Here is a 23,796-nt window from a genome sequence, read left to right as displayed (position 1 = left end):
GGGTATATTGTGTTGTGTGAACATTAGCAGTGGGGAAATCAATATACTTAATGGGTATATATTAATTATTTTTTGTTAACAAGTGGAAAACACACTATGATAAATGAAAGGCCAGACTATGGCAACCCATTCAGTCAGTGTGTATACAGTACACATGTAATATCTATTTGAGGGACACTTTTTAAGTAGTACTGTCCACAATCTGATTCTGTGGCCAAATGTATCTGAGAAATTGATTCCAAAGTTGCTGCCAACTGCTGCCGCACTACAGTATCCACTGTGAGTATTTGTGTGCTAGAGGAAGTATTGTAAATGGCTGGTCTTCTCACCCAATGGCAGAACAAACTGGACTTCCCTCCACTTTACTCTCCTCCCTCTAGTTTATCTGTGGAAGAGTACATTTAAAATGTAACCCCATCTGAAACCCCCCACCAGCCAATCAGCTAGGGAAAGGTCAGAGCCGATGACACACCCTCCTTTGTTCAAAACCAATGAGAGAAGAAGTGTGGCATTTTGCCCGAGGGAAAAACTTACCCCTAGAACTGTTAATCACGCATCACTTAACTGTTGCCAATGTATTCACAACGGTACACCCTCTGTTGGGCTTTTTACCTCTACTACTCTCATTTCTTGGTCTATTTAGTATGGATAGTAGACAACAATGGCTTACCAGACTGAAAAATGAACTTAGCAACAGTCCTCTGGTCTCAAATGTGGCTTTTGGATTTATCCTCATGGGACTAGAGAAGCTGGTGGAGCTGGAGTTTGAGTGTCCTTGCAATCCTAAATGGAACGGAGTGTTTTCTTCTGCCTTCTTCATCATTCCTGCTGTCATGTCCTTCACGTTGATGCTGATCATTCAAGGATGCAGGTGCGATACGTGGTGCCGGAAGACTTTGTCTTTTTCCAGTTTTGTTCCTGCAATCGTGTGGCTGATCTTGTTGTTCCTCGATGGCCAGTACTTTGCTTGTGCAATGACAGACTGGAAGGGCAGATTTGTCATAGTTGATAAAGCAGCACCGCAGAAATGGTGTGAGCCAACTAGTCAGGGAGATGTCACACCGCAAGAACTAATGCTCCGCTCACAGCAGCTATTTGTTGTGTCTCAGGTGAGTTTCATTTCATGCATATCACTACATTGTTACATGCATATGTTTCATTATATGAGGTGGAATGAGGAGCTAGGGGCCATATGTATCAAGCGATTCAGAGAGGGAGTGCTGATCTAGAATCAGGTCCCCCCCCCCCCCCCCCCCCCCGTCCATGTAATCATATTCATTAAGATCTAAAAGGCTAAACTGATCCTAAGTCAGCACTCGTACTCGGAAACACTCCTCATGTTACTACACAGCTCTTACCTGTTACAAAGCGCTCTACTTATGTGGGGTGATGGAGTTGTGTGTTATCAATGACATAGATGTCTAGTCTATGCATTGCAGTCTCATTTAGGATGTTATTCACCTTATTCAATCTTTATTTCTGCCCCCTGGTATATCAGGTTATAGGTATATTTCTTCTCATAATCATCTGTGTGGGACTCATAGTGTATGTGATCAGAGAGAGCTGCCAGCAGGAGTCTGAGGTGCAGGATGCAGACGTAGCGGAGCTCACCATGCTCAGGATGAGCTCTATGAGATCCAGGACGACGTGAGAGGACAGGATCCCCCCCCCCCCCCCCACCTGGCTGGCCTGCCGGCTGAGGCAGCTCTCAGACGGTTCTGATGGCTCTGAGGCCCTTGCCATAACCCATGCCTTGTGTAGAGACTTTGTAAATTACCTGAATTGAGAGCTTCATTTGAAAGTACTCTTTCTATTTGTAAATAAGGATTTTGGGGGGGATTTCTTTTACCATTTTTGGGATTTACCTTTTCCATTTTCAATGACCCCATCATTCAGAGAGTTTCTGCATTTCATGAAACTAATGACAGAAAAGCCCACACATGGTTGCATGCTGCACCCATGGAATGTACATGAGAGCAACATACGTGTATACCATGTGCAGCCTTTTCTTTCATTATCATCAACCGCATTTGGCCCAACAACAGTGGGGATCCACTTACACACTCTCATGTCATGGACCTGCCTTCAATGAAATATACGTTTATACAGTCATGCAGACAATTTTATACTAACTGGTTGAGCCAGTTCTAATGTGTTGCCTCATGATGTCAGTACCTCATGTATATTTTCTACATAAGACATATTTTGACTAATTTCAGACCCAGTTCTAGGTCAAATAGAATGTACAGTACCAGTCAAAAGTTTGGACACACCTACTCATTCAAGGGTTTTTCTTAATTTTTACTATTTTCTACATTGTAAAATAATAGTGAAGATATCAAAATTATGAAATAACACATATGGAATCATGTAGTAACCAAAAAAGTGTTAAACAAATCAAAATATATTCAAAATATAAGTAGCCACCGTTTGCCTTGATGACAGCTTTGCACACTCTTGGCATTCTCTCAACCAGTTTCATGAGGTAGTCACCTGGAATGCATTTCAATTAACAGGTGTGCCTTGTTTAAAGTTCATTTGTGGAATTTCTTTCCTTCTTAATGCATTTGAGCCAATCAGTTGTGTTTTGACAAGGTAAGGGTGGTATACAGAAGATAGCCCTATTATGGCAAGAACAGCTCAAAAGGCAAAGAGAAACGACAGTCCATCATTACTTTAAGAGATGAAGGTCAGTCAATCCGGAAAGTTTCAAAAGTTTCTTCAAGTGCAGTCGCAAAAACCATCAAGTGCTATGATGAAACTGGCTCTCATGAGGACCGCCACATGAAAGGAAGACCCAGAGTTACCTCTGCTGCAGAGGATAAGTTCATTAGAGTTACCAGCCTCAGAAATTGCAGCCCAAATAAATGCTTCACAGAGTTCAAGTAACAGACACATCTCAACATCAACTGTTCAGAGGAGACTGACTGCTGGAAATCTGTCCTTTGGTCTGAATGTCCTTTGTCCTTTGGTCCAAATTTGAGATTTTTCGTTCCAACCGCCATTTCTTTGTGAGATGCAGAGTGAGTGAACGGATGATCTCCGCATGTGTGGTTCCCACCGTAAGGCATGGAGGAAGAGGTGTGATGGTGTGTGGGTGCTTTGCTTGTGACACTGTCTGTGGTTTATTTAGAATTCAAGGCACAATTAACCAGCATGGCTATCACAGCATTCTGCAGCGATACACCATCCCATCTGGTTTGCGCTTAGTGGGACTATAATTTGTTTTTCAACAGGACAATGACCCAACACACCTCCAGGCTGTGTAAGGGCTATTTGACCAAGAAGGAGAGTGATGGAGTGCTGCATCAGATGACCTGGCCTCCACAATCACCCGACCTCAACCCAATTGAGATGGTTTGGGATGAGTTAGACTACAGAGTGAAGGAAAAGCAGCCAACAAGTGCTTAGCATATGTGGGAACTCCTTATTAAAGACTGTTGGAAAAGCATTCCAGGTGAAACTGGTTGAGAGAATGCCAAGAGTGTGAAAAGCTGTCATCAAGGCAAAGGGTGGCTACTTTGAAGAATCTAAAATATATTTGGATTTGTTTAACACTTTTTGGTTACCACATGATTCCATATGTGTTATTTAATAGTTTTGATGTCTTCGCTATTATTCTACAATGTAGAAAATTTTAAAAAATAAAATAAAGAAAAACCCTTGAATGAGTAGGTGTATCCAAAATGGTGTCTGGTACTGTATCTGACAGCCATATTGCAGCTGGCTGGGCTACGCTGCACTTCACTTCCTATGTTTTCCCATTCTGGCCATCTGCAGGTATATACACTGCTCAAAAAAATAAAGGGAACACTTAAACAACACAATGTAACTCCAAGTCAATCACACTTCTGTGAAATCAAACTGTCCACTTAGGAAGCAACACTGATTGACAATAAATTTCACATGCTGTTGTGCAAATGGAATAGACAAAAGGTGGAAATTATAGGCAATTAGCAAGACACCCCCAATAAAGGAGTGATTCTGCAGGTGGTGACCACAGACCACTTCTCAGTTCCTATGCTTCCTGGCTGATGTTTTGGTCACTTTTGAATGCTGGCGGTGCTCTCACTCTAGTGGTAGCATGAGACGGAGTCTACAACCCACACAAGTGGCTCAGGTAGTGCAGCTCATCCAGGATGGCACATCAATGCGAGCTGTGGCAAGAAGGTTTGCTGTGTCTGTCAGCGTAGTGTCCAGAGCATGGAGGCGCTACCAGGAGACAGGCCAGTACATCAGGAGACGTGGAGGAGGCCGTAGGAGGGCAACAACCCAGCAGCAGGACCGCTACCTCCGCCTTTGTGCAAGGAGTAGCACTGCCAGAGCCCTGCAAAATGACCTCCAGCAGGCCACAAATGTGCTTGTGTCAGCATATGGTCTCACAAGGGGTCTGAGGATCTCATCTCGGTACCTAATGGCAGTCAGGCTACCTCTGGCGAGCACATGAGGGCTGTGCGGCTCCACAAAGAAATGCCACCCCACACCATGACTGACCCACCGCCAAACCGGTCATGCTGGAGGATGTTGCAGGCAGCAGAACGTTCTCCACGGCGTCTCCAGACTCTGTCACGTCTGTCACATGTGCTCAGTGTGAACCTGCTTTCATCTGTGAAGAGCACAGGGCGCCAGTGGCAAATTTGCCAATCTTGGTGTTCTCTGGCAAATGCCAAACGTCCTGCATGGTGTTGGGCTGTAAGCACAACCCCCACCTGTGGACGTCGGGCCCTCATGCCACCCTCATGGAGTCTGTGTCTGATCGTTTTAGCAGACACATGCACATTTGTGGCCTGCTGGAGGTCATTTTGCAGGGCTCTGGCAGTGCTCCCCCTTGCACAAAGGCGGAGGTAGCGGTCCTGCTGCTGGGTTGTTGCCCTCCTACGGCCTCCTCCACGTCTCCTGATGTACTGGCCTGTCTCCTGGTAGCGCCTCCATGCTCTGGACACTACGCTGACAGACACAGCAAACCTTCTTGCCACAGCTCACATTGATGTGCCATCCTGGATGAGCTGCACTACCTGAGCCACTTGTGTGGGTTGTAGACTCCGTCTCATGCTACCACTAGAGTGAGAGCACCGCCAGCATTCAAAAGTGACCAAAACATCAGCCAGGAAGCATAGGAACTGAGAAGTGGTCTGTGGTCACCACCTGCAGAATCACTCCTTTATTGGGGGTGTCTTGCTAATTGCCTATAATTTCCACCTTTTGTCTATTCCATTTGCACAACAGCATGTGAAATGTATTGTCAATCAGTGTTGCTTCCTAAGTGGACAGTTTGATTTCACAGAAGTGTGATTGACTTGGAGTTACATTGTGTTGTTAAAGTGTTCCCTTTATTTTTTTGAGCAGTGTACTAAAGGACTGGTCTTTACCCTGGCTGGGAGGTGTACCTCTCTGGACTGGCCTTCTCATTCTGTTGTGAGGCCCATCCCATCACTCCCAGACCACTGACTTCCAGGCCTAAACCCAGGCCCAGCTAAACTACATACAGTAGTTGACATTATTCAGAGAAAAAGGATATCTCTCATACTAAGCAGAATATGTACATGTAGCACTGTTGAAAAGGAGTCATGTTATGTGTCATCTCATGTGTAATACTGGATATTAGGTTTAACCAGGGACACATTAAAATGTAACAACTGGTCTGTTTGTACAATGCAGTTGTTATTAAATAAATTATTTATTTAATGAAAAAAGCTCAGGCTTGTACAGTACTGTAACACATGCAGAATACAATATTATGACTTTTGCTTGACTATCAAAACAGAAGTTATGCCATAATTTATATGATCAAATATAATAGATATGAAATGTTTTTGGCTGCAGATGTATTTAAACAACGCTATTATCCATCACTGTCAAGTAAGCAATGTTCCATTACGCTAATAAGTGGTATCAATCTCTCTTGCCAGTAAATAATGTATATACATTTTTGCTTTCTCAATTAAATATGATTTTATTTCACCTTTATTTAAACAGGTAGGCTAGTTGAGAACAAGTTCTCATTTACAACTGCGACCTGGCCAAGATAAAGCAAAGCAATTCGACACATACAACAACACAGAGTTACACATGGAATAAACAAACATACAGTCAATAATACAGAAGAAAAAGTCTATATACAGTGTGTGCAAATGAGGTGGGATAAGGGAGGTAATTCAATAAATAGGCCATGGTGGCGAAGTAATTACAATATAGCAATGAAACACTGGAATGATAGATGTGCAGAAGATGAATGTGCAAGTAGAGATACTGGGGTGAAAAGGAGCAAGATAAAAAAATACAGTATGGGGATGAGGTAGTTAGATGGGCTATTTACAGATGGGCTATGTACAGGTGCAGTTATCTGTGAGCTGCTCTGACAGCTGGTGCTTAAAGCTAGTGAGGAAGATATGAATCTCCAGCTTCAGTGATTTTTGCAGTTCATTCCAGTCATTGGCAGCAGAGAACTGGAAGGAAAGGCGGCCAAAGGAAGAATTGGCTTTGGGGGTGACCAGATATACCTGCTGGAGTGTGTGCTACGGGTGGGTGCTGCTATGGTGACCAGTGAGCTGAGATACGCCGGGGCTTTACCTAGCAGAGACTTGTAGATGACCTGGAGCCAGTGGATTTGGCGATGAGTATGAAGCGAGGGCCAGCCAACGAGAGTGTACAGGTCGCAGTATATGGGGCTTTGGTGACAAAACGGATGGCACTGTGATAGACTGCATCCAATTTGTTGAGTAGAGTGTTGGAGGCTATTTTGTAAATGACATCGCCAAAGTCGAGGATCGGTAGGATGGTCAGTTTTACGAGGGTATGTTTGGCAGCATGAGTGAAGGATGCTTTGTTGCGAAATAGGAAGCCGATTCTAGATGTCATTTTGGATTGGAGATGCTTAATGTGAGTCTGGAAGGAAAGTTTACAGTCTAACCAGACACCTAGGTATTTGTAGTTGTCCACATATTCTAAGTCAGAACCGTCCAGAGTAGTGATGCTGGACGGGCAGGCAGGTGCGGGCAGCGATCGGTTGAAGAGCTTGCATTTAAGAGCAGTTGAAGGCCACGAAAGGAGAGTTGTAATGGCATTGAAGCTCGTCTGGAGGTTAGTTAACATAGTGTACAAAGAAGGGCCAGAGGTATACAGAATGGTGTCGTCTGCGTAGAGGTGGATCAGAGAATCACCAGCAGCAAGAGTGACATCATTGATGTATACAGAGAAGAGAGTCGGCCCGAGAATTGAACCCTGTGGCACCCCCATAGAGACTGCCAGAGGTCCGGACAACAGGGCCTCCGATTTTACATACTGAACTCTATCAGAGAAGTAGTTGGTGAACCAGGCGAGGCAATCATTTGAGAAACGAAGGCTGTCGAGTCTGCCGATAAGAATGTGGTGATTGACAGAGTCGAAAGCCTTGGCCAGGTCGATGAATACGGCTGCACATTAATGTCTCTTGTCGATGGCGATTATGATATCGTTTAGGACCTTGAGCGTGGCTGAGGTGCACCCATGACCTGAAACCAGATTGCATAGCGGAGAAGGTACGGTGGGATTCGAAAAGGCAGGGTAGGATAGATATAGGTCTGTAGCAGTTTGGTTCTAGAGTGTCTGCCCCTTTGAAGAGGGGGATGAGCGTGACAGCTTTCCAATCTTTGGGAATCTCAGACGATACGAAAGAAAGAAAGAGAGGTTGAACAGGCTAGTAATAGGGGTTGCAACAATTTCGGCTGATCATTTTTATAAGGAGAGGGTCCAGATTGTCTAGCCCGGCTGATTTGTAAGGGTCCAGATTTTGCAGCTCTTTCAGAACATCAGCTATCTGGATTTGGGTGAAGGAGAAATGGAGAGGCTTGGGCGAGTTGCTGTGGGGGTTGCAGGGCTGTTGACCGGGGTAGGGATAGCCAGGTGGAAAGCATGGCCACCCGTAGAAAAATGCTTATTGAAAGTCTCAATTATAGTGGATTTATCGGTGGTGACAGTGTTTCCTAGCCTCAGTGCAGTGGGCAGCTGGGAAGAGGTGCTCTTATTCTCCATGGACTTTACAGTGTCCCAGAAGTTTTTTGAGTTTGTGCTACAGGATGCAAATTTCTGCTTGAAAAAGCTAGCCTTAGCTTTCCTAACTGCCTGTGTATGTATATTGGTTCCTAACTTCCCTGGAAAGTTGCATATCACAGGGGCTATTCGATGCTAATGCAGAACGCCACAGGATGTTTTTGTGCTGGTCATGGGCAGTCAGGTCTGGAGAGAACTAAGGGCTATATCTGTTCCTGGTTCTACATTTTTTGAGTGGGGCATGCTTATTTAAGATGGTGAGTAAGGCACTTTTAAAGAATAACCAGGCATCCTCTACTGACGGGATGAGGTCAATATCCTTCCAGGATACCCGGGCCAGGTCGATTAGAAAGGCATGCTCGCTGAAGTGTTTTAGGGAGCGTTTGACAGTGATGAGGGGTGGTCGTTTAACCGCAGACCCATTACGGATGCAGGCAATGAGGCAGTGATCGCTGAGATCTTGGTTGAAAACAGCAGAGATGTATTTGGAAGGCAAGTTGGTTTGGATGATATCTATGAGGGTGCCCGTGTTAACGAATTTGGGGTTGTACCTGGTGGGTTCATTGATAATTTGTGTGAGATTGAGGGCATCAAGCTGAGATTATAGGATGGCCGGGGTGTTAAGTATGTCCCAGTTTAGGTCACCTAGCAGCACAAACTCTGAAGATAGATGGGGGGCAATCAATTCACATATGGTGTCCAGGGCACAGCTGGGGACAGAGGGTGGTCTATAGCAAGCGGCAACGGTGAGAGACTTGTTTCTGGAAAGGTTGATTTTTAAAAGTAGAAGCTCAAATTGTTTTGGTACAGACCTGGATAGTAAGACAGAACTCTGCAGGCTATCTCTGCAGTAGATTGCAACACCGCCCCCTTTGGCAGTTCTATCTTGTCGGAAAATGTTATAGTTAGGGATGGAAATTTCAGGGTTTTTGGTGGTCTTCCTAAGTCAGGATTCAGACACGGCTAGGACATCCGGGTTGGCAGAGTGTGTTAAAACAGTGAATAAAACAAACTTAAGGAGGAGGCTTCTAATGTTAACATGCATGAAACCAAGGCTTTTACGGTTACAGAAGTCAACAAATGAGAGCACCTGGGGAATAGGAGTGGAGCTCCTATTCATCACCAGAGGAACAGAGGAGGAGTAGGATAAGGGTACAGCTAAAGGCTATAAGAACTGGTCGTCTAATACGTTTGGAACAGAGAGTAAAAGGAGCAGGTTTCTGGGCGCAATAGAATAGATTCAAGGCATAATGTACAGAAAAGGTATGGTAGGATGTGAGTACATTGGAGGTAAACCTAGGCATCGAGTAATGATGGGAGAGATATTGTCTCTAGAGACGTTTAACTTCTCTGCGCTACGGATCCCTTTTATGGGATCACTTTCCTAAACAACCCGCTAAAATTGCAGGGCGCCAAATGCATAAATATTACTAAAAATATTTATATTCATGCAATCACAAGTGAAATATACCAAAACACAGCTTAGCTTGTTGTTAATCCACCTATCGTGTCAGATTTTGAAAATATGCTTTACAGCGAAAGAAATTTAAGCTTTTGTGAGTGTATCAATCAATGCTACAACAGCTAGCCCCAAATTAGCATGGTCACGAAAGTCAGAAAAGCAATTAAATTAATCACTTACCTTTGATAATCTTCGGATGTTTGCACTCACGAGACTCCCAGTTACACAATATATGTTATTTTTGTTCGATATATATTACTTTTATAACAAAAAAACGCCATTTGGGTTGCGCATTATGTTGAGAAAACTACAGCCTCGTTCCGGTCCTGAAAGGAAGATGAAAATTCCCAAACGTATCAGATTAAAAAATATTACTAAAAATATTTATAATCATGCAATCACAAGTGAAATATACCAAAACACAGCTTAGCTTGTTGTTAATCCATCTATCATGTAAGATTTTGAAAATATACTTTACAGCGAAAGAAATCCAAGCTTTTGTGAGTGTAGCAATCAATGCTAGAACAGTTAGCCTTATATTAGCTTGGTTAGCTTGGTCACGAAAGTCAGAAAAGCAATAAAATGAATCGCTTACCTTTGATAATCTTCGGATGTTTGCACTCACGAGACTCCCAGTTACACAACAAATGTTATTTTTGTTCGATAAATATTACTTTTATAACAAAAAAACGCCATTTGGGTTGCGCATTATGTTGAGAAAACTACAGCCTCGTTCCGGTCCTGAAAGGAAGATGAAAATTCCCAAACGTATCAGATTAAAAAATATTACTAAAAATATTTATAATCATGCAATCACAAGTGAAATATACCAAAACACAGCTTAGCTTGTTGTTAATCCATCTATCATGTAAGATTTTGAAAATATACTTTACAGCGAAAGAAATCCAAGCTTTTGTGAGTGTAGCAATCAATGCTAGAACAGTTAGCCTTATATTAGCTTGGTTAGCTTGGTCACGAAAGTCAGAAAAGCAATAAAATGAATCGCTTACCTTTGATAATCTTCGGATGTTTGCACTCACGAGACTCCCAGTTACACAACAAATGTTATTTTTGTTCGATAAATATTACTTTTATCACAAAAAAACGCCATTTGGGTTGCGCATTATGTTCAGAAAACCAAAGCCTTGTTCCGTTCGACAAATTCCAAAAAGTATCCGTAATGGTCGTAGAAACATGTCAAATGTTTTTTATAATCAATCCTCAGGTTGTTTTTAACAAATATAATCGATAATATTTCAACCGGACCACAACCTATTCATTAAGAGAGAAAAGGAAAATGGGGAGCTCCTCTCTGGCGCGCGGGAACTATTCAGAGGACACCTGACTACTTTTTTTTTTTTTTATAAAAGCCTGAAACTATGTCTAAAGCCTGGTCACAGCCTGAGGAAGCCATTGGAAAAGGAGTCTGGTTGATACCCCTTTAAATTGAAGATAGACGGTCCAGGAAACACAGATAAAAAAAAATAATAATAATTATCACATCGAGCAGGGCTAGAGGCTCTACAGTGAAATAAGACAGTAATCACTAACCAGGACAGTAATGGGCAAGGCATATTGATATTAGGGAGAGGCATGCATAGCCGAGTGATCATAGGGGTCCAGTGAGTGGTTGGGCTGGCTGGAGACACGGCGATTCAGACAGCTATCAGGCCGGGGCTAGCAAGCTAGCAGAAGGGCCTTAGAGGGACGTCGCGACGGAGGAAAGTATGTTTTAGCCTCCTCGTGCGGTGATGCTGATAGACCAGTTGTGATGGATTAGTAGGGTTCCGAGTCGCAGAGGGGTCCAAGTCCAATTGGCAAAATAGGTATAGTGGCCCAAGAAATTTTTCTATTCAAGCCAATACACAATGGCCTTCTCAAATAATTTCATTCATGTTGAATTTTTTGTCTACTACACATCCTGAAGTATAAACACCTGATCAAGGCAACAGTAATCAGCAGAATAAGAAGCACAACAGTCAGTAAAAACACCATTACATCTACAGAGTGGGAGGAGTACCAGGGGATTCTGTAGGACTCTGTACGCAGGTGAGCTGCACCTTTGTGTCTCATGACAAACTCAATCCAGAAGAGGGCAGTGTCCAGGGGCTCTATTGGCACGTCCCTGTGTAGCCTGGATAGTCTCTGCATGTTCATCCTGTAGGATGGCTCATCCAGAACTTCCTGTAAGGCCTGGGAGAATGTGTTTCTATCTAATGTTGCGAAATTCACAACCTTTGCTATGCCCTTCAGTTTCATTCTAGAAAGATTGTCAGTTTGGTCGAACACTAGAGGAAGGCCTACTATTGGAACACCGTGGTAGATAGCCTCGAAAATCCCATTTGTTCCTCCGTGAGCTACAAACAGCCTTGTCATAGGGTGTCCTAAAAGATCATTCTGAGGCATCCAGTCAACTAGTAAGGTGTTGTTGCCCAGAGTAGCTGGCCTTTCTCCTTTATACCTCCAGATTACCTTCTGAGGCAGTTGGGCAAAAGCAGCAGCTATCTCATCAGCTATATCATGTGGAAGCTGCCCAATTAAAGTCCCCAAAGACATGACAATGACGCCATGCACCCCAGAACTCTGAACAAACTCCTCCAAGTTTTGGGGAAGAGGCTTGGCAGGTTTACATTGGAACCCTCCCATATAGATTACATTAGGCATGGTGGGACGAGGGAACTCAAACACAAAGTCAACTCTCATGAGCCATAAATCAGCAGCTTGAAACAATGAGAAGTAGTCGACCTCAGGACCAAAGTAACGACTAACCAAAGCGGAATAATGAGGCCCCACTGTCTGTCTGTACAGATACTGCCTGACGATATAAACAAGGATGTTACGGACCCTCTGAAAAAAACTAATCTTGTCTGTTAACTCTGCAGCAGGAATTGGAACGTAAGATAGCGGAGAGGGAGCAATAACAAAATGACCCTCACCACCTATAGTCCATCTAACATTGAAAACAAGGGGCACATTTAAATAGTGCGCCAGCACAACGCCTCCCCCATTTAATGGGTCTGTCAGAACCAAGTCATACTTGGTTTCTCTAATAGACTGCATCAACTGTTTATTCTCTAACATTTTGATTACCATCTCACACACTTTGCGGTGGATTTCAAAAAACCCGTCCTTCAACTCCATGTCCAAACTAAAACGAGTCCAAGCAGAGTTTCCCTCTCTCTTTATCTGTATTAGTCTTGACACAAATGAGCGAAAGAATTCCTCATCAGCTCCACCTGGAATATCAATTGTGATTGAACTGTAGTGAGGGGAGGTCTCCTTGATGTACCAGCTGTCTGATGGCCGTACTACTGACACACTGTGACCTCTTGAATGCAGCGCTTCAATAATGACCTTAATGTTGACCCAGTGGCTGCCGTCTTGAGGAAACACCAGGACTTTCCCACCATGGACAGCAGGAATTGAGAGGGTCAACAAGGTAAAAATGAAGATACCAGGGAGACACATCTTCACTAGCTGCTTCACATAAGCATGCATCAATTTGACCTGAAATATACAAAAATAAGGTCAAATAAATCTAATCAAATTATGTTTTGATATGAGAAGAATTAAAACAGGCATACGTTTTTTTTCTTTAGGCTACAAATAAGTCCCTACACTTTCCACAATATGATGGGCATACTTTAAAGTATAGACAAGTTATGTCAAAAAGTTGATTACGTAATACAGTATAATCTTTCACTCTGAAATAGAAATACGTTTTTTTTTTTACATGAGAAAAATAAAAACAAAATTGATTGTGACGCCTAATTTTTTTTTACGCTACATATAAGTCTCTACACTATCCACAATATTGATACTTTAAAGTTTAAACATCTTTTCATAACAAAAGGTTGATTACGTAATTCAGTATAATATTTCATTCTGGGAGAGAAATACTTTTTTCTCCGATATAAATGTCTCTTGAACCTTGGGAAATTGTCAAATTCTGTAGATTTTGCCGAGGTGAAACCTATTTCACATCCTAATGTTAGGCTACACGTTAACATTCTATTATTGTAGCTCCGAAATAACAATCTGTCCTGAGTATGAACAAACAACGTTACGACAGAATCCATACATGCGGAACTCATTTAATTGAATGCTTCCCCTTAAACCATTCGAGTGTTGCTTTAGCAGTATGCTAAGGGATTTGTCCTGCTGAAAGGTGAACCTCCGTCCCAGTCTCAAATCTCTGGAAGACTGAAACAGGTTTCCCTCAAGAAATTCCCTGTATTTAGCGCCATCCATCATTCCTTCAATTCTGACCAGATTCCCAGTCCCTGCCGATGAAAAACATCCCCACAGCTTGATGCTTCCACCACCATGTTTCACTGTGGGAATGGGGTTCTTGGGGTGATGAGAGGTGTTGGGTTTGCGCCAGAAATAGCGTTTTCCTTGATGGTCAAAAAGCTCAATTTTAGTCTCATCTGACCAGAGTTCCTTCTTCCATATGTTTGGGTAGTCTAAAACATGCCTTTTGGCGAACACCAAACGCGTTTGCTTATTTTTTCTGTAAGCAATGGCTTTATTTCTGGCCACTCTTCCATAAAGCCCAGCTCTGTGGAGTGTACGGCTTAAAGTGGTCCTATGGACAGATACTCCAATCTCCGCTATGGAGCTTTGCAGCTCCTTCATGGTTATCTTTGGTCTCTTTGTTGCCTCTCTGATTAATGCCCTCCTTGCCTGGTCCATGAGTTTTGGTGGGCAGCCCTCTCTTTGCAGGTTTGTTGTGGTGCCAAGTTTTTTAAAAACATGGATTTAATGGTGCTCTGTAGGATGTTCAAAGTTTCTGATATTTTTTTATAACCCAACCCTGATCTGTACTTCTCCAGAACTTTGTCCCTGACCTGTTTGGAGAGCTCCTTGGTCTTCATGGTGCCGCTTGCTTGGTGGTGTCCCTTGCTTAGTGGTGTTGCAGACTCTGGGGCCTTTCAGAACAGGTGTATATATACTGAGATAATGTGACAGATCATGTGACACTTAGATTGCACACAGGTGGACTTTATTTAACAAATTTTTGGACCGCTGATGGTAATTAGTTGCACCGGATCCTGTTTAGGGGCTTCATAGCAACGGGGTGAATACATATGCACGCACCACTTTTCCGTTTTTAATTTTTTGGAATTGTTTGAAACAAGTTATTTTTTCCATTTCACTTCACCAATATAACTATTTTGTGTATGTCCATTACATTAAATCCAAATAAAAATTCATTTCAATTACAGGTTGTAATGCAAAAAAATCGGACAAACACCAAGAGGGATGAATACTTTTGCAAGGCACTGTATAACCAAACAACAGTGCCTCCCTAAAAGCTGCCTGGGTTTAAACAAACATCTTCTCTTTTCAGAAAGAGAACAGCTCAATTAATGAAGACAGAATAGCAAAGTCAAATGTATTTTATCTCCTCGATAAACGTGATCTTGTTTGGTGTGGGGGGACAAAATAAATTCATGCACGATGGCGCACGATGGCGCAGGCGCGCAGCCGGTTTGGGTTCCGTTTAAGGCATCACCGAGTTGTTATAGAACGCTTGATATAATTTGGATGCGTTTTATGTATTTACTTCAAAATATAAAGCAAACAATAGATGTCATTTTAATTAACAAAGGGTATGTTATACCCTCACTCAATTCGAGCCCTGGTCTTAGTTAAACACACCAAGCCCTTGCCAGACATTTAATCAGTGCAAGCGATAGTACTTGAGTATTTGGCTATACCGTCATCAATAGATAGGATAAATGTGTCTGTCAAACAGGTAGGATTACCACTTATTTATTGGGGGATGAAGAAATAAGCTCACATTATATTTAACCCCTGCATCGGAGAGTTACAATGTTGCTATCACTATGCATCCTACTACCTATAGTAGGAAAACGAGTTTATTATTCATAATATCACACCTGTTATCACAAATGGCACGTCCCCATAATTGTTACAATTACAACAATAAAAATAACACTTTTATATAACGTATTTGACATATACTGTCATAGTTCTGTACAACTGTAAAACAGAGTAAGATCATTTGAGCTTTGGATACAACTGCTGTCATAAATGCATGGCGGGCCTCGTTTCGCTGGAGCAGTGTAAAATAAGCGTCATGTCAATGACCCAGCCTTAACGAATTTCGTTTAGTTACATGTTGCATTTGATTGTCCAACATCAGTTTCAAAATTTATTTATTTCATCTCCACCTAGAGTGGCCTCTTTCCACTGCTGTGGTGCTGCATTGCAATCAGTGATGTTTTCTCTCCGTAGCTGTCCATGGTCCTGGAATCAAATCATCTGAATTTGCTTAGACACCAGCCTGATCTCCAGCTCCTTCCACCTCTGGAAACTATCTAGGTGGTCATGCGACTTCTCATGCGAGCTGAGTAGGTGGCACAGATTGTTCCAGTCCCTGCTTCCATCCCTGGCCAGCGCAGATGTGCACTCGTGTGAGAAAAGTTTGCAGCAAGAACAGAAGGCTGCATCGTTTTTGGAATAGATACGCCTTGGTCTCTCCACTCTCTCCCCGTTCGCCATCCCCCTATTGTAGTGGGCCACCGAAAACTTTCGTTGCCCCTCATCTCTTGGGGAATTCTCCTCCTTATCCCGATGTGGCCCAGCCTGCACTAACATATCCCGTAAAGATCCATTCCTATATTTTGGCCCCTCATCGGGATCTTTTATGTTTTTTGTCTGGGAGTCGGATTTAGCAGCAGCAGCACCACTGTCATCCGGGACCGGGAGCGACGAATCTGAGTCTGGGATAGTAGGGTCTTCGCCGACATTGTTTGGAGGTGTGGCTAGGCCTAGTGCGACCACATGTTCTTGTTCAGCCAGAGAGCTTTCATCATTGGTGGAAGTGCATGCTCGGACTCCTCTGGTTTGCCCTCTTCGCTGCTAGAATCAGCGAACCGGGGCTCGTCGTTCTCGGCGAATGAATGGCCTGTCCTCCTAGGCTGTCATTCTCCACACCGGCTGATGGACATTGCTACACGCTGATCAATTTCAACAGCGAATTTCTTTAGTTTACAGATTGTGCGTCTTTTCTCATTGTTTTTTAAATATTCGCTTCCTGATAGTTTGTGTCTCTTAGACATGGTAGCAAATTGTTTCAAATCTCTGTAGATGACTTTTAGCTAAAATGATATCCACTAGTTGCAGCTAGCTAACATGAATCGTCTTCTTCACACACAAACATGACAAAAAATACAATCATTTAATTGGCAGATTAATTTGTATTAATGTTTCACAGTTGGATATTCACAGTTGGATTTATATTTATTATATATAAACACACACATCACCATAGCTACCAGGATAAGGCGGCGGGCTAATCTTTCCTAATGGGAGGGCCGGCCCTGTATAATGGGGATAGAAATTGTCTGACTTGAGCCTACATGTCAACTGCATGAACTTCACATAAATCATGTGATCAAAGGTCATGCATTTGTACTGCAAGTTTCTGCAGTGGCTCTTCACCAACTTCATCCTGCAGCCATCGCCTCCATTGTGGGAGGCTCTATTGTCAACCAATCATTAGGGTGTTTTTGTTTGATCCACGCAAAATAAATAATGATATTTGAGGCTCCCTTGCACTCTCTAAATTGATTGTTTGCAAACAACGTACACATGTGATTTCAGTGTGTGAGTGTGTGGTATGCGGGCTGGAGACATTTTATTTCGACATTATAAAGGAAAACGATTATAATGGCAACTCTGCCATGTTGATCTGAGCCTTCTACACTATGCCTTGATTACACCTATAATGCGACAAATGGTACGGAGCATCATCTGTATATGTGTGCAACAAAAGTTCAACATAATTAATGCACCACACAGAACACACTGAAACTGCTTCTCAAACGCAATGCTTCAAGGCAAACGTAGCGTTCCATTGGAAAGAATGTACTTTGCAAAAACACTGTCGGTGTGATCGAGGAGTTACCACTAAAAAATATTGCGTTGTGCGCGATACCAGTTATCATACATATGTGCATCTGTCATGTCTTTGCATTTTTATTTAACCTTTAGTTAACTAGGCAAGTCAGTTAAGAACAAATTCTTATTTACAATGACGGCCTACCTGTCACGTTCCTGACCTGTTTTCTGTTGTTTTGTATGTGTTTAGTTGGTCAGGGCGTGAGTTGGGGTGGGCATTCTATGTGTTGTGTTTCTATGTTGGGTTTAATGTGTTGCCTGATATGGTTCTCAATTAGAGGCAGGTGTTTGACGTTTCCTCTGATTGAGAACCATATTAAGGTAGGCTGGTTTCACTGTTTGTTTGTGGGTGGTTGTCTTTCGTGTCTGTATGTATGTTCGTACCACACGGGACTGTAGCGTTTTGTTTGTAGTCTGTACCTGTTTGTGCGTTCTTCGTGTTATATGTAAGTTCTCTAGTTCAAGTCTGTCTACGTTCGTTTTGTTATTTTGTAATCATTCCAAGTGTTTTTTAGTGTTCGTCTTCGTCGTTTAATAAATAATTATGTTTTCAAAACCCGCTGCATTTTGGTCTGATCCCTACTCCTCCTCTTCAGACGAAGAGGAGAGAAACCGTTACACTACCAGACGGCCTACCAGGCCTCCTGCGGGGGCTGGGATTTTAATAAAATAAAAAAGGAGGATAATACAGTAAGGCACTAAAGTAATACTGCAAAAAACAGAGCAAATGAATAGACTTTTTGGCCTAAATGCATAGCATAATGTTTGGGGCAAATCCAACACAACAGAGTAACTGCCTCCTTATTTTCAAACATGGTTGTGTCTGCATCATAGTATGGGTATATTTGACATCGGCAAATAGGGAGTATTTCAGTATAAAAAGAAACGTTATGGAGCTAAGCACACGCAAAATCCTAGAGGAAAACCTGCTTCAGTCTGCTTTACATCAGAGACTGGGCGAGGAAGTCACCTTGCAGCAGGACAACAACCTAAAACACAAGGCCAAATATACACTGGTTGTTGCTTTCCAAGAAGACAGTGAATGTTCCTGAATTGCCAGGTTTGGCTTAAATCTGCTTGAAAATCTATGGCAAGTTTGAAAATGCCCAAAATCTTGTAAGAGCTTGAAGAATTTTGAAAGTAATAGTGGGCAAATATTGCACAATCCAGGTGTGCAAAGGTATTAGAGACTTACACAAGAAGAACCAGATCTGTAATCGATGCCAAAGGGGATTCTAACATGTATAAACTCAGCTAGCTGAATACTTATGCAAAGAATATATTTTAGTTATTACATTTTTATTCATCTTGAAAATGTTTAAGAATTTTTCTTCCACTGACATTAGAGTATTTTGTGTAGATTGTTGACAAAAAATAGCAATTAAATCCATTTCAATCCCACTTTGTAACACAATAAAATGGGAAGAAATCCAAGGGGTATTGTAACGCTCGTCTTTCTCCTCTTCTGAGGAGGAGCAAGGATCGGACCAAAATGCAGCATATTGTGAGACATAAACACGTTTATTTAAACGAAGACGAAAAAACACTTGAACAAACTACAAATAACAAATGACGTGAACAGACCTGAACTTGAGAACCAAAACACATGAACACACGAACAGGACGGAACACACGAACGAACGAAACGAAACAGTCCAATGTGGTACAAACACTGACACAGGAACAATCACCCAAAAACAAACAGTGTGAACAGCCTACCGTAATATGGTTCTCAATCAGAGGAAACGTAAAACACCTGCCCCTGATTGAGAACCATATCAGGCTAATTGAAAAGAACCAAACATAGAAACACATAACATAGAATGCCCACCCCAACCCACGCCCTGACCATACTTAACAAAGACAAAATAAAGGAAATAAGGTCAGGAACGTGACAGTACCCATAACCCTCCACCCCGCCGAACAAAGTGCGGACTCCGGCCGCAAAACCTGAACATATAGGGGAGGGTCTGGGTGGGCATCTGTCCACGGCTCTGGCTCTGGCTCTGGACGTTGTCCCCACCCCACCATAGTCAATCCCCGCTTCCGTGGCCTCCATCTAACGACCACCCTCCATATTAACCCCACCGGATTAAGGGGCAGCACCGGACTGAGGGGCAGCACCGGACTGAGGGGCAGCACCGGACTGAGGGGCAGCTCCGGACTGAGGGGCAGCTCCGGACTGGCTGACGGCTCTGGTAGGTCATTGCTGGCTTACGGCTCTGGCTGGTCATGGCTGGCTGACGGCTCTGGCTGGTCATGGCTGGCTGACGGCTCTGGCTGGTCATGGCTGGCTGACGGCTCTGGCTGGTCATGGCTGGCTGACGGCTCTGGCTGGCGGCTCTGGCTGGTCATGGCTGGTGGGCGGCTCTGGCAGCTCCTGTCTGGCGGGCGGCTCTGGCTGCTCCTGTCTGGCGGGCTGCTCTGGCTGCTCCTGTCTGGCGGGCGGCTCTGGCTGCTCCTGTCTGGCGGACGGCTCTAGCGGCTCAGGACAGACGGGCGGCTCTAGCGGCTCAGGACAGACGGGCGGCTTTGAAGGCTCAGGACAGACGGGCGGCTTTGAAGGCTCAGGACAGATGGGGAGTTCAGGCGGTTCTGGGCAGACGGGCAGTGCAAGCGGCTCCGGGCAGATGGGCAGTGCAGGCGGAACTGGGCAGACGGGCAGTGCAGGCGGAACTGGGCAGACGGCAGACTCTGGCCTGCTGAGGCGCACAGTCGGCCTGGTGCCGGAACTGGAGGTACTGGGCTAAGGACACGCACCTTAAGGCTAGTACGGGGAGCAGCAACAGGGCGCACATGACTCTGGAGACGCACAGGAGGCTTGGTGCGTGGTGCCGGAACTGGTGGTACCGGGCTGGAGACACACACCACAGGGCTAGTGCGTGGAGGAGGAACAGGGCTCTGAAGACGCACAGGAAGCCTGGTGCGTGGTGTAGGCACTGGTGGTACTGGGCTGGGGCGGGGAGGTGGCGCCGGACATACCGGACCGTGCAGGCGTACTGGCTCCCTTGAGCACCGAGCCTGCCCAACCTTACCTGGTTGAATGCTCCCCGTAGCCCGACCAGTGCGGGGAGGTGGAATAACCCGCACTGGGCTGTGTTGGCGAACCGGGGACACCATGCGTAAGGCTGGTGCCATGTATATTCATGGCACCTGGCTCAATGCTCAATCTAGCCCGGCCAGTGCGGGGAGGTGGAATAACCCGCACCGGGCTAAGCACACGTACAGGAGACACCGTGCGCTTTACCGCATAACACGGTGTCTGCCCGTACTGTCGCTCTCCACGGTAAGCTCGGGGAGTTGGCGCAGGTCTCCTACCTGACTTCGCCACACTCCGTTGTATTCCCCCCCAAGAAATTTTTGGGATTGACTCACAACAGGCTTCCAGCCTCGCTTCCGTGCTGCCTCCTCATACCACCGCCTCTCGGCTTTAGCTGCCTCCAGCTCTTCACGAGGGCGGCGATATTCTCCAGGTTGTGCCCAGTGTCCTTTACCATCCAGTATTTCCTCCCATGTCCAGAAATCCTGCGATCGCTGCTGCTGCTTTTTCCCACGCTGCTTGGTCCTTGGTTGGTGGGTGATTTCGTAACGCTCGTCTTTCTCCTCTTCTGTGGAGGAGCAAGGATCGGACCAAAATGCAGCGTATTGTGAAGACATAAACACGTTTATGTAAACGAAGACGAAAAAACACTTGAACAAACTACAAAATAACAAATGATGTGAACATACCTGAACTTGAGAACCAAAACACATGAACGCACGAACAGGACGGAACACACGAAACGAAACAGTCCCATGTGGTACAAACACTGACACAGGAACAATCACCCACAAACAAACAGTGTGAACAGCCTACCTTAATATGGTTCTCAATCAGAGGAAAAGTAAAACACCTGCCCCTGATTGAGAACCATATCAGGCTAATTGAAAAGAACCCAACATAGAAACACATAACATAGAATGTCCACCCCAACTCACGCCCTGACCATACTAAACAAAGACAAAATAAAGGAAATAAGGTCAGGAACGTGACAGGTATGAATACTTTTGCAAGGCGCTTTATACAGTGACTTCGGAAAGTATTCACACCACTTGACTTTTTCCAAATTGTGTTACTTTACAGCAGGGGTGGGCAATTCCAGTCCTCGAGGGCCTGATTGGTGTCACAGTTTTGCCCCAGCTCCAGCCAACACACTTGACTCCAATAATTACCTAATTACAATGGTCAGTTTAGAATGCAATTTGATTAATCAGCTGTGTTTGCTAGGGATGGAGTAAAAGTGTGACACCAATCAGGCCCTCGAAGACTGGAGTTTCCCACCCCTGCTTTACAGCCTTATTCTAAAATGGATTAAATAAAATAAATCCTCAGCAAGCTACACAAAATACCCCATAATGACAAAGTGAAAACAGGTTTTAGAAATGTTTGCTAACTTATTAACAATAAAAAACAGAAATACCTTATTCACATAAGAATTCATATCCTTTGCTGTGGGACTCAAAATTGAGCTCAGGTGCATCTTATTTCCATTAATCATCCTTGAGATGTTTCTACAACTTTGAGTCCACCTGTGGTAAATTCAATTGATTGGACATGATTTGGAAGGCACACACCTGTCTACATAAGGTTCCACAGTTGACAGTGCATGTCAGAGCAAAAACCAAGTCATGAGGTCGAAGGAAATGTCTGTAAAGCTCCGAGACAAGATTGTGTCACGGCACAGATCTGGGGAAGGGTACCAAACATTTTTTTGCAGCATTGAAGGTCCCCAAGAAAACAGTGGCCTCCATCATTCTTAAATGGAAGAATTTTAGAACCACCAAGACACTTCCTAGAGCTGGCCGCCCGGCCAAACTGAGCAATCGGGGGAGAAGGGCCTAGGTCAGGGAGGTGACCAAGAACTCGATGGTCGCTCTGACAGAGCTCTAGAGTTCCTCTGTGGAGATGGGAGATGCAACAAATTGGAATTCGTGACATATCATACACAAATTCGTAACATATCATCTGAATTGTCATTCCTAACATATCATACGAAATGGATGATGGTCATCCACAAATGAATGCATGCCATACAAAACGTAACATATCATACTAAATGGACTATCTTGGATTTATGTACGGAATAATACAAAATGCTCCGAGACCAGGTTGCAGCCTGGGAAATCCCAGAACTAGTGCAACATCACTGGAACATTGTTAATGTGGAAATCAACCCGTCTGCCTAGGGTGACTAAAATGATCCTGAATGAATGGTAAATAATGATGAGTAAGAAAGTTACACAGGGTCAAAGATCATACCTCAAGACATGCTAACCTCTCACCATTGCCAATAACAGTGGAGGTCAGCATGTCTTAAGGGTATGATCTTGCATTAAGTACGTTACGTTGAACTGGGTGAATAGAATGTAAATAAGTCATCCAATATGCTGCAATGGAAATAAAGCCATGCACGTCAACATAATAATTGAGCTCCCTAATCTTAAACTGCATCACTGATTGACAATATAGAAGTAACTCGTGTTTAATTCTACCCCACATGATAGGATACATTGGAACCTGGTTGGAAAAACTCATCACAAACAGCCTGGTAATGTGGCTGGAGAGTCAACCTGTCGTAAACAGTAAATAGCAAATAGAAAAGCATATTCTTTACTCTCTCTCTGTGGAATTCATTTTGTCTGAGTGCCCTGATAAAGTTATTAAAATGTACAACATTGGTGATGGCGCAAAAGTTAAATGTCCCTCTCCACTGGTTATCCATCATACATTGTAGACACAATTATTTGACAGACCTTGTAACCATGAACAGAAAATCTCTCAATGAGAGAGAGAGTTCAATAAACTCATCTGAGTGAATCAATGTTTCTGTGTTTGTGGACTTTCACCTACATGTTGTTTTTATTCTCTCATAAGAATGTTACATATGAACTACATGTTCACTCATTCTCCAATCGAATGTTTTCCCGGAAAGAAATACTTAGGCATTAAGATATGTATGGATTTGACATAACAAAAACATGTAGATGAGCTGGTTAAGAAGCTATGATTTAAAGTTGGCTTTTTCTACAGAAACAGATGGTGCCTTTCTCTAAGCAGTAGGAAGCAGGTTATTCAGTCAACCTTTTTATCTGTTCTTGAATATGGTGATGTTAATTATCAAAGTGCAGCTGCTACTACTCTTAAACCTTCGGATGCCATATACCATAGTGCACTTCGTTTTGTTACAGGTGACACTTCTGATAGTCATCCCTGTATCCTGTATCACAAGGTTGGCTGAACGTCACTAAAGACCCGTAGATCTCTACATTACTCCCTTTATGTTTACAAGGCCCTACTTCATAAACTTCAGTCTTATCTAACTTTGCTGTTGAAG

At 43.6% G+C, this 23,796-nt stretch overlaps 1 protein-coding gene across 1 annotated transcript; it reads right to left on the bottom strand.

Moving 5' to 3' along the window:
* Positions 1-11,377: 11,377 nt before the first annotated feature.
* Positions 11,378-12,988, bottom strand: LOC129834979 (UDP-glucuronosyltransferase 2C1-like). Its single transcript, XM_055900339.1, has one exon. It carries the CDS (start codon positions 12,986-12,988, stop codon positions 11,378-11,380), a length of 1,611 nt encoding a protein of 536 aa, XP_055756314.1.
* Positions 12,989-23,796: the final 10,808 nt, after the last annotated feature.

The sequence above is a fragment of the Salvelinus fontinalis genome, chromosome 35, assembly GCF_029448725.1.
Source record: "Salvelinus fontinalis isolate EN_2023a chromosome 35, ASM2944872v1, whole genome shotgun sequence".
Classification (NCBI taxonomy): domain Eukaryota; kingdom Metazoa; phylum Chordata; class Actinopteri; order Salmoniformes; family Salmonidae; genus Salvelinus; species Salvelinus fontinalis.
This window is presented reverse-complemented; position numbering and strand designations above follow the sequence as displayed.